The sequence below is a fragment of the Alligator mississippiensis genome, chromosome 6 (genome assembly GCF_030867095.1).
Source record: "Alligator mississippiensis isolate rAllMis1 chromosome 6, rAllMis1, whole genome shotgun sequence".
Classification (NCBI taxonomy): Eukaryota; Metazoa; Chordata; order Crocodylia; family Alligatoridae; genus Alligator; species Alligator mississippiensis.
In genome coordinates, this window is record NC_081829.1 from 49162470 (window position 1) to 49181528 (window position 19059).

Genomic DNA, 19059 nt, shown 5'->3' on the forward strand with positions numbered 1-19059 from the left:
AAGATCATATCCTGTGGGTAATTGTGTTGTACCATGACAGGATAACTGAAAAAACATTCAGTGAAAATTGTAACAAACGGAAATCTCTATATGAAGCAGCAATTGTTCATGGTGTTAGGCTTCATGTTAATCCCTAGAGCCTCACAGTGCATATTCATGCATACTTCCTTTTTTCTCTCCCCCACCCTCTAAAAATTATCTTTGTACTCTAGAGAAGCAGCCGAGCATTGGCCTTTATTTAAAAAGAAAAAAAAATCCTAGAACAAGCCATCCTTGTGTTTTGATTCAGTTTTACCTTAGTCATGCCTCTTTCCAGATACAAGAAACATTTAATTCCAGATTTCCTGCTGTTGGCTCTAGGCCTTTGACCAGCTATGTGAAATGTATTTTTACTGCTGTCTTATTGCCAACTGCTGAGCTCAGTGAAAAATAACTAAAATGAAAATGTTTTACTCCCACATGAACTCTAAAGATTATAACAGGAAATTTAAGCCATGGTTACTAATTAGTACCAAATCTAATGAGTTCTGGTGTGGTGTATTGCAACAAAGAGGAGAAGCTTTTTGTCAGAAATTACCATAAAAGGATCCATAGAAAGAATGCTAACAGTGATTAATCTTGTCAGTCCCAGCCTTGTTCCCATTTCTGCTTTAACCAGAAGGTTAATCACACAGTATCTTTTATTAAAAGGACCACTAGTGGTACAGTATGATCTTTATCTCATTTAGAGCTAGGAACAGCTATTGAAACATTTACTGATGGAATATGTAGATTTCAAAAGGATGGCATGTTCCCATGGAAACAAAACAAAGTCAAACAATCCAGTTGCAGGGCTAGCAATTATTGCAATAAAATGTGTTTTTATTAAATGTAATTTTAAATATTTACACATGGCAGAAAGATATAAATATTGCCCTGTATGAAACCAAAACTTACCTCTCTCGTATAAAGTCCCAAGCAGTGCACATAGCACAGGGAGATGTTAAGTGGTTCATGAATATTTGTGCTTGATAAATGAAATTTGGCCACCTCAAGTATGAACAAGATTATTTTTTTCTTATTCTGCTTAGTTATGTTTTTTATTATATAAACATTAACTGTAATATTACAGTGGGAAGCAGGTATTTGGCAACTATATATTATTTTGCTAAGTCTGCACAGAGGGAGCAGTTTCCAGTTTTAGCAGCTGTAACATGTTTAAACTCAGTTTGTAATGGGATCTGAAGATGAATATTCCCTGTGGGCTCTGCTTAGCTTCATTACTGGAGCGCTGCCAAATTCAGGGCTAGAAAGTATTATTCACGCCTCTTTGCACATACCATGTCAGAGCATGCTCAGTTAATGAATTTTGTTTCTAATATGGCATAAATTAGCTTTATATTTTAACATAATTTATGTTGTATTTTATTAAAATGTGAAATATTATGATCACAAGCAATCTAATTTCTGTTCTCTGAAGTCCAAACCGTGTTTGAACATCTAAGTATTTAAATCAAAATTGCATGGTTAGAAACAGATTCTAGGATAACAAACGAATATCTGAACCAAAGAGTTTTTTGCCTTGGAGTCTTAGATTAAAGATAATTAAGGATTCCCAGTATTTGAACAGATTTATGTTGTTTATAAGCAAAGTACATTTTCTTCATAGAGTCAACTTGTCTTTTTTTTATAGACAAATTATGTTTGCTGCATTAAAGTTCATATTTTTAAAGTCAGAGCCTTGCATTAATCCCACAGTGAGTCATTAATCATACCAAATGCATTATAAAAACTTTAATCACTGAAGTTGAAACTGAGATTGTAATGCAATCCATCCCTTTTAATTACATCAGTTATTTTTCCTTTCAGATCAAGAGCTACATTGAGAAGAAAAAACAGATAGATTAAAACTCACACTGTTTGATGTGTGTTTTTTTTTTAAAACGATTTTATACACTTTGTTCAAGAAAGTTCCACAATTAAAATTCTTTCATTTTTAAATCCCCTTAATTTTCTTTGCTGTCCCTTCATTAGCAGCTCCCCCAAATCTCTTGTCCTTCTATAGGCAAAAATAACCTAGTGCAAGGGTCAACGTAACTTTCACTTTACAGATCTATCAGAAAGAGCTAGTATAACTCTTCTGCACCAATCCTTATAAGTTGGGGAAAATCATGTCTCCTCTCCTCTCTACCAAGTTTCCAGTCTTCAGACAAATTTATATACAACCCAAATGTGTCCTACCAGACTGCAAGTACCTATATGTGCTATCAAGTTTTTCTTCATCTTTATCCTGTGTTACTGGCATTCACTCCATAAGATTGTGAGTAGGCAGAGAAAATTAAAAGAAAAGGTTGACTATGAAATCAACCTAAAACACTGTAGGCTAGATCCTCAGATGGTATATCAATGTAGCTTCATAAACCAACACAGCTCTATTGATATCAATGAAGCCACATCAATTTATACCAACTGTGGATCTTGCCAGGTAAGTTGATTTATCATACTTGAGCTTAAATATTTAGGGCAAGTTTACAAAATTGCTTTTATGTCATAGAAAAAATTGATTTATTAAATAAACTGTTCATAGCTGATACATTTTTCTTCTTTGCTAGAATTGCAAAAACTGATCAATTGTTTGTTCCTTAATCCTTTAGATTAATCCTGCCATATGAAAGATTTATTAAAGGAGAAGAAGATAAGCCACTGCCTCCATTGAAACCTCGGAAGCAGGATATCAGTTCCCAGGAGGGGGAAACTAAAACAAAAGTGGCTGGAACAAAACGCATCAAAAATGAAAACCAAAAGAGTAAGAAAGAAAAAGATAATGCACAGAAACCCCAAGATGCAGCTGAGGTTAGTTGCTTTCCCTCTTTGTAACTTTTCAATTAAAAATGTATTGTTTGAATCACTTAAAATCCAGTGATAAAATATATCATTTAAACTTGAGAATTACAAAAATAATTGGCTTTTCAGTTTGCTCAGTAGCTGAAATCCAATTGTGATGTCCCTGTGTGTTGTGATTATGCTGGACTATAAACAGGGACCAGTGAGTTCCATACTGTGTAGAAGTGGTAGCAGGATACCAAGACTGGATGTAAGAGGTGCAGTTTCTGTTCATTGTATTATGAAGTGGTCACCATTAAAAAGTCAACAATTGCCAACAGGAAGCTATGCAGCTACCACAGTTATTTCCTAATTTAAGTACAGGGTTAGAGGACCTGTAATACCATTGATAATGCTGTGGTAAGTATTACCAAATTTTAATAGCAACTTCTATAGCAGCACTATTACACAAATGGATGCATTCTCATTTCTATTTTAAAAAAAAGTTTTCCTGGATTTTAAATAGGTCTAAAAATCTGCTTTGGATTGAAACCAAAAATAAAAGGGGCACAGCTCTTATAGTAACTATTCAGACAAATTACCCAATAAAGTCAATGGGAATCTTCTATAGTCCTCTATTCTTCAAGCTGCTTCACATTGACAGATTCCCCTGCCAAGACTTGGTACCATAGGTAGGGCTCAATACAGAGCCCATCCCTTGTGGAGTTGCGTATTAGGGCTGTGCAAAGCTTCAGTCGCTGATTCGTTTCAGAGTAGATTTGGCTCGATTCGGCAGCAGAATCTCCGAACCTGAATTGAATCAGGAGTCCCATTAATCTCTCCAAATCAAATCAGAAGCTTCTGATTTGATTCAGAGAGATTCGACAATTTGTCCATAGACACAGCTTTATATGTTTTTTCTACTTACCTCAAGGTACCAGGCGCAGCTTGTGAACACTGAGATAGTGGGGCGGATGGAGCATTCCACGGGAGCACAGGGAGGGCGGGAGCCGTGAGTTTGGCAGCAGACCTGGAAGTAGACCAGAAGTACTTCCAGTCCACTTCTGGGTCCACTGTGGAGCATGTGGGGGACCCCCACCCCCCACACTCCTGTGAGATGCTCCATCCACCCTACCATCTCAGCGTTCACGAGCTATGCCTGGTACCTCAAGGTAAGTCGACAAAACATATAAAGCTGTGTCCATGGCCAAATTGCTGATTCTCCAGATCAGAATCTGAATCTTCAGATTCAGTGTCTGCTGAATTGAATTGGGACAGTGATCCAAATCAGCGAATTGAATTATTGTCCCCCAAATCAGGCTGAATACAAATCCAAATCAAATATGGCCCACTTCACACACCCCTATTCCTTATATGATTAGGGCCTATAAGAAGATGGGCCTGTAATAAGATAGACCTAAGGACTCAGTTGAACTCATATATATATGGAAATAATGCTGTCTACTAATGTGCACATTACATTGAATTTTCAGAATCTGTAGAGTGACAAAAAAAAATCAATGGGGCTTGTGCACTTACATTACTTAAGAACTTTCTTTTGAAACACACGCCTATTCTCAAGCATGCAATGCTGTTGAAATGTACTACACATTGCAAAATGTACTGTGACAGACAAGTATAGTGTGAAAATAAGCATTTAAAAAACATTTATAACATCCATTATGTAGTCAACAGACCATAGTAGTTCCTCTGATGCCATTACTGTCTGGCACATGTATATGAACTGTATTTAAGTGGTTTGAAAAATCTGTTTTGATACAGCTACCAAGAATTCTTCTTTCTGTGGCTTAAAAATAGTGAAGTTGATAAATCTCCATGTAGCTGAGACCTCAAATGCAAGGCTTCAAATAGAGTAAATTGTTATAATTATGTTAACTCCCTTTGCCAACCCCCCACACTTCCCCTCCAATTCCCCCTCTCCAAAACTCAGATTTACAATGGGACCAAGAAGAAACTACCTGGTTTAGAATACGTATTTAAAATGACTTGATCCACAGAGCATAAAAGTCTGAACATATCAACCCTTCACAGAGAGACCTTCCCTTTTATTTTAATGTTAAAGGAGGAAACTTTGTAGACAAACTTCACTACAAGTTAAAAATACATAAAGGAGAGAGTACACACAAACCTGCTTAAGCAACTGCAGGGTTGTGACACAAATTGCCTAAAGCAATGAAATTCAGAGTTAAGGCTTGCATTCCATTCCTCATTTATCCCTTTGTGCTTACTTAGTTATTATTGCTGGGGTCTCGGATCAGTGAGTTATGTTACATACCATATGTACTGCTAAGCACAACGTAACAAGCCAGCAATAGAGTGTCAGTCTTAACTTTGAATTTCTTTGCTTTTGTTCGTTTGTACTCAAACTTCCTGCTACTTAAACTGAAGTTATTTTTGTGTGGAGAAAGAGTTCTTAGTACTACATATCAAAAACCTGCTGAAAAGCAGCAGAGTACAGACATTAAAATGCACAGTAAGAGTTGTTATCTACTGTAATATTTTATCTCCTGTATCAAAATTATTCTCTCCTGTCTGATTATAACTTGGATGTTTTTAATACTAACAGAGAAACCCAACAGCCAATACTATTTATGAAGCAGTACTGGGGGACATCATCCCCCATAAACATGTGCAGATTGGCTGTGTACATATGCTAATTATCCTTAGGCTGGATGGGCCGAATACCCAATGTGGGTACTGAAGGAGGACACTTGTTTATAGCAGCTCTGCTCAAGATTTAGCACCTGGAGCCCTTGTACATCCTGTTTTTCTCCCAGCTGTCAATAAACAGTGCATCCACATTGTGCAAAATGGGGAGGACTCCCTTTCCATGATATTCTTAAGGGACCCACTATTAGGTGGATAAATTATTTAATAGACTTCATCTTTAGAATCTGGTCAGAGTCAATACAACTGCACAGATTCTAGGTAACTACTTAAATGAAGGGTTTTCCACATCAGGAGTCACTAGCATGTCCATAGCTACAAAGGCAATCTGTGCTGTTTAGATGGTGAGAGTTTTAGGCCAGAGGCTCCTAAATCATGCCCCCGGGATCTGACATGGGAAAGGAAAGCTTAGCTGTACTTAAAGCTCATGGAGAGCCAAGTTTAGCTATAATGGTGTCCAAGGCTAGAGAAGCAGGAGGGATGGAGAAAGAATTAGAGTAGGAGGCTTTGCATCAGTTGCAGGCATGTTGAATGTTAATGAGAAAATATGGTATGTTAGGGCCCTGTTATAGGCCGCATTCTGGGTGTAATTTTGGCTAGGGGAGGGGCCAAGTAGCACATCTTAAGGTGTTGGGAAGCCTGGGTTCCCTGGAGACCCAAAACAGGTTCAGAGGTTCTGCATAGACAGTAGGGCTGTGCAAAATTTTGCCAGCTGTTTCAATTCGACACTGTTTTGAATAATTTCAAGCTCGAAACAGTGAAATCAAATCAAAATGAAGGGCTTCAAAACAGCCTCAAAACAAAATAAAACTAGTCAAAACATTTCAAAACTTTTGAAATGTTTCAAAAGTTTCAAAACATCTCAAGTTTCAAAGCCAGCAGTGAGAGACAGGGGAGAACCAGGGCACCAGCAGTGAGCACGGCCATAGCTCTCCCCATCTCCCGCTGCCAGAAGCCGATAACAGTGCGGGAGAAGGGAACTGATCCTGGCTCAGTTCCCCAGCTCAGCTCTGTGATCCAGTGGGGGGAGACGTGGGCGGTGGAGAGTCAGCCCAGCTGCGCTCACTCCCACCCCCCCGCACTGCGATTGGGTGGGGCAGAGAGTCAGCCCAGCTCAGCTCACTCCTACCCCTGCTCTGCAATCGGGTGGTGGGGTAGAGAGTCAGCCCAGCTCAGCTCACTCCCACCCCCACACTGCAGTTGTGGGGAAGTGGAGAGTCAGCCCAGCTGTGCTCACTTCCACCCCTCACGTTGCGATTAGGAGCAGGGGAAGAGAGTCAACCCAGCTGTGCTCATTTTCACCCCCCGCGCTGCAGTCGGGGGTGGGGGGCAGAGAGTCAGCCCAGCTGGGCTCCTCCCACCCCCCCCAACACTGCAATCGGGAGTAGGGGCAGAGAGTCAGCCCAGCTGGGCTCACTTCCACCCCCCGCACTGCAATCGGGAGAGGGGACGGAGAGTCAGCCCAGCTGGGCTCACTCCCACTCCCCACACTGTGATCGGGGGAGGAGGTGGAGCCTTTCCATTTCGACGGAATGGAACAGAACAGCTGTTTTGACTAGAAATGAAATTCAAAACAGAACGCTGTTGCATTGAACCATTGAAACTGAAGGCGCAATGGAATGGTGCCATTTCGCACAGCCCTAATACACAGCTCTGCTAACTTGAATATCCCTTTGGATCTTCCTGATCTGGGGGAAGTTAAACTCCACCATATCAGGAGGCTGGCTTTCTGATAGGAAGGCAGTGTTCTGGGGCAGAATTTGGTTTTAATTTATTTGTAACATCAAAGTCAGTATGGTCTGAGTGCAATCCTTCCAACTGCACTTTCACCACTCGCCTGGATAGAAGTGGGAGTTACACATAGACATCCCTAGGAAAAGACAGAGTTAATGTGTTACAGTTTAACTCAGTTTTATTCTCTTCTTTGTTCTGTTAAAGTCCAGTTGCCCAGTGTAACCAAATACAGGACAAAATGTTATTAGCCTCCAACAGAGCACTTCTTTAAAATAGCAAAAACTTCAATCAAACTATTGCTTAGCAGAAACAAAGAGCAGAATGTAGAGTTATTAAATATGATTTGTCCTTTTTTCCTGCTTTGCTCATCTGTCTGGTATTTTCCTGTAATTGTATAAGCTCAAGAGACCAGTGATAGTACTTTGTGAAGGACTAATGATGGTATTTGGATTGAAAAAGGCAGCTATTAGTTAAAAAAAATTGTTACAATGACTAACAGACACTGTAACTAATAGAAAAACCCAACACAGGAATATTTAAAAGCAGCTGTGAAGAAATAAATCTTTAAGATAGTTGTAATTTTTTACATACGTTCCTCCCTCACATGACAGACCATAATGCAGCATTTAGATAATAACTTTCTTGATGCATCTTATCTTTACAACTAAGAAAGAAAGAAAAAATAATATTATTAAAGGGCTCACACAATGCTGCTGTTTTATGACTTTCTTCTGCTAAGGCATGTCAGAGGTGAATGACAGCAATTTTGAAAAGGGTTGTCAGTCACCTGTATCACAAATGCAACATTATAATGACCTTCAGGGTCACAGTTCATTTGTCTACATAATGGAATGAATAGTGTGAATTGTGCACACATGCTTTATTAATGGAGAAGCATAAAGAGCTGCAGTTTCATTGAATATAACTTATAAAAGCTGCGTTTGTAATACTACACACACACACTCACTCTGAATGTTGACAACTTACTTTTAATCTTTTAATTAAAAATTATGTCCTAGTTAAACTAACTGTGATTTGCAGATTTGCAAAGATCCATAATATTTCATTTATATAATTTTGATATTTTAATGTAGAACCAAATGCGACTGATCCATTCTGTAATCACTGAAGGGATTATATTGGAAATCTAGTCATTATAAGAAATGCTAACCAGGACTCATTTATAGCTTCTTAAGGTGGATTTGGCTATTGAGGGAAGGTTTTATATCTTTCTCAATTGTGTTGTGAAAACCACTATTATCCTTTCAGATAATTGATTTTTAAAACAAGACAACTGCAGCATTAAATTAACTGGTCAAATCACCAGCTGATCCAATTCTTTTAAAGCAGGTTACAAACTTCTGCTATCTGGATGCTTCTTATTTAGACACGAACACAGAGATAGGTATATTTCATGTTTCTGGGCCACTTTGTTTCTGGGAGTTCTTTGCTTAAGTCTGATATGTGGTATTAAAGCTTTCACATTTCAGCAGGATGAGTGACAAGTATATTTCCAAAAAGCAGCCACTGTTTACCTGTATTTCATTTTATAAACAATCAGTCAACACATACCACATTCTTATTGTTGTCTATTGAAATATTTTATTAGGTCTCATCAGACCAAGAGAAGGATCAAGAAATTTCAGACCAGAAAGGTTTATCTGAGCCTCCTGAAGTGGGAGAGATGAAGAAGCATGTTGAAGGGCACCAGCCTCTCTTACCAGAGGCAGCAGGGCTGGGCTCCCTGGAGAAGGAGGACTTGATGGAAAGTACTTCAAACAACGATACAGCCCAGGAGGATGTTCAGCACTCATCCTCATTTTCTACTATTGCTGTACCCCCTGAACAAGACACCACATTGGATGCCACTGTCAACAAGCAGTTACACACCCCACCAAATGCCCTGGATGACACAAAGCCAGAACAAAGGGCACATGGTTTTACAGACAGCTTAGAAAAGGAGCCTCCAGAAACACCCATTCATGGTTTCCCTGCAATACAAGTACAGTTACCAAGTCAAAACGACATGGAAGATGATAAATTGCCAGAGATGGCTGATTACATTGCAAACTGCACGGTGAAAGTGGATCAGTTAGGAAATGAAGATATACATAATGCACTAAAGCAAACCCCTAAAGTTCTCGTGGTACAGAATTTTGATATGTTCAAAGAAAAGGAGCTGCCCGGTTCCGTTCATGATGATCCCAGTTTTAGTTACACACCACTACTCTATTCGAAGGGTAATCCAGGCATCATGTCACCACTGGCAAAGAAAAAACTTCTGTCTCAGGTCAGTGGGGCAGCTCTGTCATGTAGCTATCCTTATGGTTCACCTCCACCTTTGATTAGCAAAAAGAAATTAAACAATAGAGATGAACTATCTTCAAGTACAGCACAGGCTCCCCACACTCCCAATTCTGATTCTGTAGCAGTTAATAGACCATCAGTAATACAACACGTACAGAGTTTTAAAAGCAAGATTTCAGAAGAAAGGAAATCTATTAATGAAGTATTTAGGCATGACATATTAAGCAAACCAGATCCTCAGCGTTGTGATTTTTCTAAACATCACCTCAACTCTCTTGCTGAATCGTACATACCGAAGCTAGATCTCCAGGACTCCAAAGATAAAATGAGTGAGAAAAGGGTACTGCAGCATTCCCATGTGCCCAGTTTCTTGGCAGATTTTTATTCATCTCCTCATCTGCACAGTCTTTATAGGCATACAGAACACCACCTTAATAATGAACAGACATCAAAGTACCTCCCCCGGGACATGTTCAGAGATTCGGAAAATATTTCTACTTTTACTCAACACAAACACCAAGACAAGCTACATTTAAATTATCACCCATCTTTGCATCAGCAAGAAAAAAAGACTGTAGTGGAAGCCTCTTCAGATGATCAGCCAACAGACTTGAGTCTTCCAAAGAGCATACACAAACAGACTGTTAAGGCTCCTGGATCCAGCCTCCCCCATTCATCAGTGGGGCAGCAAGAAAGCAAAAGTATTTCCCAGTTCCAAGTTGCAAGCAGCCAGGCTTTGAGCATAGACTGTAATCCCAAAGCCTGCCGCGTTTCTCCAATGACCATGGCAGCATCTAAAAAGCATGGTGAATCCCTTCACAGATCCGGAAAGCAGCAGAATCAGAGGCTTGAGAATTTGAGAAAGATGGAGGGGATGGTCCATCCCGTTATGAGCCGCAAAACTAGCCCCCAAACCATTGGAGCAGCTCGGCCTTTGAAACGGAGCCCGGAGGATTTGGACAAGGTCATTATTGAAAAAAAAATCCGAGCTGTCTCTCCTCTGCACTTACCCAAGGAGGCATCTACAAAAGAAAAGACTGCCGATCATGAGGGCGAAGGCAGCAAATCAGTGCACGGTCTTCATTCTGGCAGCATGTTGGAAAGCCACAAATTTCCCCTTTCCAGCCCTATCTTCACAGGCTTGTACCCAGGAACCCTGTGTGCAGGGCTGAACAATCGCCTCCCAGCTGGATACTCTCATCCTTTGCAGTACTTGAAAAATCAGACCGTGCTTTCCCCCCTAATGCAGCCTTTGGCTCTTCATTCCTTCATGGTGCAAAGACAATTTCTTACATCCCCTGCAAATTCTCAGCACCTCTATAGACACTTAGCTGCAGCAACACCTGTAGGAAGTTCATATGGTGACCTTTTGCACAACAGCATTTATCCTTTAGCTGCTATAAATCCTCAAGCTGCCTTTCCACCTTCTCAGCTGTCTTCTGTACATCCTAGCACAAAACTGTAAAGCCCCCTTAAAAGTGTCTGAAAAAAATGTTAAGTTAGCTACATTCCTTTCCCTGTGATAATGTCTTGCAGAATTAGAAATCAGTATTTTTGTTAACCAGTATGCAGTCTCATCCCACCTAGCTAGGTGCTTCATACTTAACCGACACTCCTACTTTTTGGTTCTTAATTCTGGCTTCCACATCTATTTCCCAAACCATTTCATTTGGCATACTAGTTTTCTGAGAGGATTCACATATCTGGAGAGCAAAAGATTAGAGCAAGCCAATGGAATTTTAGGACTTGAACCTGGTCTCGCTGAGGTCAGCATCAACATTTGTAGTTGTATTGAGTGAGCATAGAATCAGGGCCATTAGCATGTTTCAAAACAGGCAAGAACTCGTGATGAATCTGAAAAGGAGAACAAGGCAGGAAATGCATACAGTCATTAGATGTGCTTTTTTTTGGAGGGAGTGGGAGGTAATTTTTCCTGACTTAAACGTTCAATCAATGCAATTAAGTATAGTCAAATTGCAATAGATTTTTTTTCCTTTTAACACTATTAGAACAGAAAAGTAAACACTGTTTAATTTGACTGTACATACCCTCTTCATAAACTACCAGTGTCGCATTCAGTAACATAATTTATAACGTAATTAAGTTTTGTTTGTCCAGTATATTCTGCGTCTTTTTTTTTTTTTAATTAAACAAGATCCTTTTATCTGCAACTTTTTAAAAGTCTGTGGCTGTCCTAGTTTTTTTGTATATGTTTGTAATTTTTCCAGTTCTTATATTTTTGAGCAGCTTTTTTGTCTGTGTTTGGCAACATTATTGTTTACAAACTGAGGCAACTGGTTCAGATGAATCTTAACCGACATAAACATACTGTAGATAATACAATGGTGCAATGATGCAAACAAAGTTCCTTTTTCTCTGGTCTGATCCTGAAAGGTGCTGAGCACCTGCCACTCTCACTGGTGTTGTTGTGATGGCTCCTACAGTGCTTTACTGACCACAGAAATTTTACTTTGCCATACCATGGTCTGTGAATTTCTTCAGAATTATATACTTACCAGTTCCTAGGCTATGAAACCCTCCTGCATACCAGAGAAATTTTAAATAACAAAACCTCACTGGCAACAAGCTGCTGAATAACAAGTGCATCCAGAAGACAGATTTGTGGTTTCATAGATTTCATAGACATTAGGGCTGGAAGGGACCTCGGAAGATCATCGAGTCCAGCCCCCCGCCCAAAGGGCAGGACGTCAGCTGGGGTCATAGGATCCCAGCAAGATAAGCATCCAGTGAGAATACATCAAGAATTTCAAATATTAAAACACGAACAGCATTTATTTTAATTACAGGTTTTATGGGTCCTTTACCTCAAAACAGAGATGGGCTAGTGATGGACTCCTCTACTAAAAAGCAGCCCAAAGTTCAGGTTCAGTGTGAACAATGGGTCACTAAGCCAGCCCAATCTTTGTCATTCATAGAAAGCAGAATTCACTTGCATGTAGAGATCTAATACAGTGGAAACCCCATTCATGGTGCTAGATTCTTAGCTGGGGTACATCTTCATGGCTACCTGCAATCAAGGGAGGTTCTTTGCCCTAGCTGTAAATCTAGTCCATTGCCTCTCAAAGGGATATATGACCTATGAACCTTTTGCAGTGGGCCCTCTGTACACATGCTGGGAACTAGTCTGTGTCCCTGAGAATAATTTCTGAATGTTAAAAGTCTATGAGTGAAGGCACTGGGTTTTCATAACAAAAGACCTTTCCTATGGCTGTATGTTCACTTTGAAGGACATTACTACCCTGAAGCTAAAAAAAAAATGGATATGGAGTAGTGTAACGGTGGTATCTGACACTGTGAAAAATAGTTATGATTTGAACATCTCAATTACAATATAGATACAAAGTAATCAAAGCTGTTAAAAACAAGAATGGAAACTACTAAGTAATACCTTGCATGCTATGCATCTCATTATAATTTCCCATGATATGAAGCCAAATATGATATATAATATAGCATATGTAATATCCAAAGGTGGAAACCAGAATAATATAGTCATCAACTGTTCCCGTGTCTTCAATTAAATACTTTATATTCCCGTGGTAAAACTGTATTTAACTGATTGATAAACAGGCTAATAGAATTTACAAAATGAATGTGCTAATGCAGTTTTCTACAGTTCTACAAACTGTAGAGAAAATGAAATTATGAATTTGATTGCTCAGAGGCCATGGCATAGAGGGCATCTCTAGTAAAGTTGCACTAGACCTGAATCACATAAGAGTCAAGGGTTATGGGGAAAGTAAACACAAATAATATGCCTGCCATTTAACCAGCAAACCAAACACTTCATGCCCTTGTTTAGGATAACTTGCACACCCTGGAATCATGCATTTGTTTACAAGTCTCTGATTTCACTTTTGATTACGTCATTTTGGAATTTGATCACAGCATTTTAAAACAATGATAACACAGTGCAGAACTGGGAGAGTTTCTTCATTTGTTCCATGAGGAAACTAGCTGTTTCTGTGTGGGGAAGCTCATAATATGCTGGGGAAAACATCAGGACAAATAAAAAGAAATGATGGCATAAACCCCCCAATAGAAGCAGTGCATTATTTGTTTAAAAACTCTTAACAGAAATCTTGGAAATCTTTCAAAAGACTATTTAATTCTCTATTGGCTGAGGACTACTTTTTAAAAATGTCTTAAATGGGGCTTTGTTTGCATTGTTTGAGTTCAAGGGGCCTTATTATTGAATACAATTGCACAAGCCTTTCTTTGTGCAATCAAACCTTTGTCATTGGTAGGTTTGCAAAGGAAACTGTGGAATCTAATTGGCAATAGAGTCATAAAACTATTTACCAAGAACCAGTTCTAGAAAATGTTGCAATTCAAATGTACTATGCTCAGGATTCATTTGAGATTCTAAAGGTTGTGAGATTTAAAAAAAAATACCCAGCAAAAACATCCATGAAACTTCTGGTTACAGATGGAGTTTGACTTTAGGAAACAGAAACTAAAAATAGAACCTAACTGAATTTCTTAATAAAATATAGTTCTGGAAAAGATTAACATTTGTAAAGACTGCTTTTTGCAACAGATCTGTTTTATTTATTTAGTTTCTTGACAAGTTAAGTTCCCATTTGTATCAGAGCATACAAAGTCATTTGTTCAGACTATTGACTTTACAACTTAATGAATTGGTGCATGAGTCCTTCAGTACTGTATCTTACTTTGTTGATGTGTCTAATGGAAGTTTCTAGGTGGTCACAAAACCATTTTCTGTCATGTGCCTTCAAAGAGAACAGTTCATTTCTGTTTACTCATTGTTCTATATGGTCACCTTTCTGGTAGTGGGCAACCAAGTCACTGATCTGATTTTACAACTGTCATGACTTTAATGAGAAATGCAAAGTATTTCATGTACACGAGGCCCACTACATTGAAACAACTGTCAGCACTTACAAAGATGTTTGCTGTAAATGTGGTTGATATTTCACTTGTTTTCCCCCTACCCCATAGTTTTAAATATATTCTAATAATGGCAGCATACTCTACTAGCTGTTCATACTTTTTTAACTTTCTTTTGTTGTAAATATTGTATACTTTTTGTGATTCAAGTTATGTAGCCTATATGCTCTGTAAGGTGATTATTTGTATATAGCAAAAAGGCCCAGTAATATTATATAGTTTCCTGTTTAAAAGGTTATTGAGTAACCTTTGCATTAGTTTAAACACTACCAGACATAAAGCTGAGCCAACTATAAACACTCAATTTTTGTATGTTTTCCAAATTGTACTTATTAATGCTTTTGATACTGTATTATGTGCCAATAGTTTCCCAATCACATAGCAGGCAAAAGATATTTTGTACTTTTTGATCCACTGTAATATTTAATAAAAAATGTTACTATCTGTCCCCTTTTGTGTTTGATTACTAGTTCTGTAAACAGCTCTTATCACAAGGGATTACATATTATCCTCTCTGACCTTTCAACCCTTTTATATTGGCTTCTCTAGAGAAAATATCCCTCCCTGCAAATGATTAGTTTAAAGAAATGCAAGTTTGCTTGGGGAGGAGGAGATAGGCCTCCCCAGTGTCCCTCTGTGTCCTCTTATTAAAATGTGGCTATGGTCAGGCTAACTATAAAAATAGCCTTTGACTTGATAACCTTCATGCTCAGCCAGTGGCTTCCATAGAAAATTTACTCCATTTGCACCTCAGAGCAGGATTTCTCCAACTGCCAGAACTGCAGACTCAGGCTGGAATCTGTTCTTGGCTCAACCAAGAATAACGATTTCAGAGTCAGAACCGAGCCAGAGATTTTGTTGATCACAGTAAACAACTTCTAACTAAAACTCACATTAGTTATATTCCCAGCTGATGCCATGAATCTTGGTGGGTCTCTAAGAAAACTCTCTTAATGAAAAATGCCAGTACATGGTTATATTCCCATCCTTGCTGGCTGGGAAGATCATTTCCTTCAGTGTATTTACAGAACGTATTTCTATCCCAGCTATATACCAAATCTCATCAGCATTAAGAGCAAATACACCCCAGTGCTTTTGGCCATTTGTATGGTCCTGCTCAAAGCTTTTTCTAATCATTATGCTTACAGTTTATTAGCTTAAATGATTTCATGAGCCTTAGAACTGGGGTACATTTCACTCTGTGTACATAAGACACTTCTCCCTTGTCCCCCCACCCTGCCCCAGCCCTGTAAATTCCCAGCAACTAGCAAAAATGAGCTTCTGAGTACTGATGCTGCTTCATGCTAGGGATTCAGTATCATTTGCTGTGTGCCACTGTATGGTTAAAGCCATTTGGAACAATAAATGATGCTTTGTAGTCAAGGAGCTCCTTGCATCTTAGGACATAAAAGCATGTTGCAAAGAAATCAGTTGAGCCTCAGTCATCTACCCTATGAGCAGTTTTAATCAAAGTAACTTCCCACCCAAAGGAAGTAATAGAATGTCCAACACAGGGGGAGAATTGGTGTCTCATCTCATCTTCAACACCACTGAACAATACTGACTAAGCTGATGTCACCATCAGATGAGGCAGCCAGGTATACACTGTAATTAAAAAAAAATTGCAGAAAACCATTACCATTTGTAGGAAGATGAGAGAAAATGCCAGAAAGGATAAGGAGGCCAGACCTTCAGCTTGTGTAAATCAGTGTTCCACTAAATGAAAAGAGCTTTGCCAACATGCTAAGAGTCGGACCATGCTATGAATTTCTGGCAAGAGTGACAGGCCAATAGTAATGCAGAGATATCTTTAACATATGAAAAGTTAGCATTTTATATATTGCATCATCTGGCCTGAAGTGGAAAGGACCTTCCACAACTCTCCCTACAGGACATACAGATGGAGCAGCAATTCAGAAGGAGTTGTACATTTCATTCATGTGATGATGGGGCTTTCAGGTCAATTAAGAACAAGGCAGTGTGAAGAAACCTACTGGGGATAGGCCAAGGCTACATGCTCCCCACACCAACAGCTTTGTGGACAGAGGCTGCTCTGTTTTCCCCATAAGCTGATGCTGAGATCATATCTTACCTGCAGATTGGAAGCCCTGTATCCACACTGTGATGCTCACAAAGCTACTGAAGCTTCATATGAGGAAGGGTGAATTTCACTACAGCACACACTAGCAAAGAGGCTTACAGTGTTTAAATAATAAGATGCATGCGTACACGTGTGCACGCGCACACACACATGCATACAACTTTGCCACAGAGCTAAATCTTATGTCTGAGTTTGGCCTACTCTGGCCCTCTGGCATCTACACAGAAAAACCCTTTATCATGGGGCTGGAGATGTTTAAAACTAGACTAGTTTACTCAGCTGGGAGTATAGAGCCCCCCTCTACACATGTAGGTAAAGACACAATTGGATTTTGGGCACAGTTGGGACTAGGAACTCCGTCAGCTGCAGGGACTTTTGGTCCCAGCTGCATGTATGGCACAGCCAGGACTGAGAGCCCCATCAATTGCAGGACTGCATTGGCTGTAATTTCCCAGCCCTGGGGGTGATTACAGCCAACCTCACTCCCAACCTTCAGACCCCCATCCCTGATGCTGCCCCTCACTCCTGACCCACAGTCCCTGACACCCCCCCCCCCATAGGCTATGCTGGTGCCCCTCAGTCCCAACTCACAGCCCCCCCCATCCCTGCTGCTGCCCCTCATTCATGACCTGCTGACCCCTGGCCCTGCCGGTGCCCCTCACTCCCTACCCACAGTCCCCTCCCTCCTGGGCCAAGCTATGCCCCTCATTCCCAACCCGCAGCCCCCTGATGCTGCCAGTACCTCACACTTCTGGCCCACAACCCTCTGCCCCCTAGTGCCCCTCACTCCCCACCCACTGCCCCCCAGCCCTGCCACTGCCCCTCACTCCTGACCTGCAGCCCCCCTGCTTCCCCCAGCCCTACTGGAGGGGCCCTCCAGCTGCCCCCATCCTAACTAGGCCAGAATGCAGCAGCTCTGGCTCATGCAGGCAGCAGCACAATGAGTGTGGCCTCAGCACAAGCTGGAGAGAAGAAGAGGAACCTGTAGCTCCACCTCCCCGCCCCCAGGTTGAGGCTGATGTGCTGCGCCAGGTGACCTGGCTATGTCCCCACCTCCCAGTAATGTCTCTCAGGTGCCCTATCCCTGCAAGCATGGGAACCAGCCCCTGATGCCACTAGCCCAGCTGTGCAGCTCTCTACTGTCCCCAAAAGGCCCCTCCACCCCCTTCCCCCACTGGACGGGCAGATGCTTCCCCTCTCCCCCTGTGCCCTGCCACAACCCTTGCACCTAGACACCATTCCCCAGTGCTGGCAGGTACCCCTCCCACACCAATACCCTCCACCACTCCACCCCCACCCAGACAGTCCTCCAGCCCTGGCCCTCCAACCGCTGGCCCCCACAGACTTACCTGGATCTAGCTGCTGGGACTGCTCCCACCACCCTGCCTGACTGCATGCTAGCCACAAGCACCTTCACACACAGAGCACATGATGCTCCTGCCTTCACTTGCCCTCCCCCTGCTCCCCACAGCGGGGCAGATCAAAATCCCGGACATTGGTTCAGACTTCAAAAACCCACCTGGACAGATATCAAAGGACCCAAAAAGAGGGCATGTCCAGGCAAGGGTGACTGGTGCCTCTTGAGTCTGGGGGGCAAAATTTGTGGGTGGGCCCAGAAGCGGGTCAAAAGCCCCATATCCACTCCAAACTGCAGACCACTGCATGGAGCCCCGTGGCTGGAATTTCTGGTCGGAACACATGTAAAGCTACCTCCACCCCCTGGGCAGGGGAGTGGGCCCAAACCTCAACCGCAGCTGCCATGTGCCCTGCAGGAGGAGCTATGGCCTCCTCGCCCAGCTCTGTGGGTCCGTGGTCACTTCCAGTCCAAGGGTTAGCTTAGAGGCCCCTCATAATGTGAGGCCCTAAACTGCAGCTTTCTTAGCTTGTGCCTAAATCTGGCACTACCTATACTTCTGTGCCAATCTCACTGTGCCCCCCCCTTACCAGTCGCCTGTGTGTCTGGGAAAACCCGGACATATGGTAACCCTATCTAAAAACCTCTCCCACAATTCCTCATAAAGGAAAGAGTCAAACTCTTGCAATTGCCTAAAAGACTCTAGAATGTCTGGGATACAACCCCAGATACACCTGAATACAAAAACAGGGAAGACAAAGGAACAGTTCACTGAGTGAAGGTTCACATGCAAGCTACACAAATGTGGGTTATCTGTGGATATGTAACAAACACCTATGATTGTCCACATAGATTAAAGACAGGGTTTTTCAAAGCAGCCTAAAGGAGAACAGCACCAAAATCCCATTTATTCCCTTAGGCATCTTTGAAAATACCAGTGTAAGTGATTAACTACTAATCATTCTGTAAATCTGCATTAAAGCTGGTAACACCATTCAGATGCTAGCTCTCAATCATGTGTTTTAGTTCAAAGACTATTTATCTCTCGAAGAGAGGTAGAGTATAATTAAAGCGTGGGGTAATTTTAGCAGATACACATCAAATATTAAAATGTTATGTCTATGGATCCTGGCCTTTATAC

General features: G+C 41.0%; 1 protein-coding gene across 4 annotated transcripts in view; it reads left to right on the forward strand.

Moving 5' to 3' along the window:
- ARID5B (AT-rich interaction domain 5B) overlaps positions 1–14911 on the forward strand; it is a 176051-nt gene extending 161140 nt beyond the window's left edge. For all 4 annotated transcript variants that reach the window (XM_014610140.3, XM_059729867.1, XM_006273081.4 and 1 more), the window contains 2 exons: positions 2634–2832; positions 8834–14911. In XM_014610140.3, the coding sequence (XP_014465626.1) occupies positions 2634–2832; positions 8834–10996 (2362 nt within the window). In that variant the 3' untranslated portion in view covers positions 10997–14911. The remainder of the gene's footprint in view (positions 1–2633; positions 2833–8833) is intronic.
- The last annotated feature ends 4148 nt before the right edge of the window (positions 14912–19059 follow it).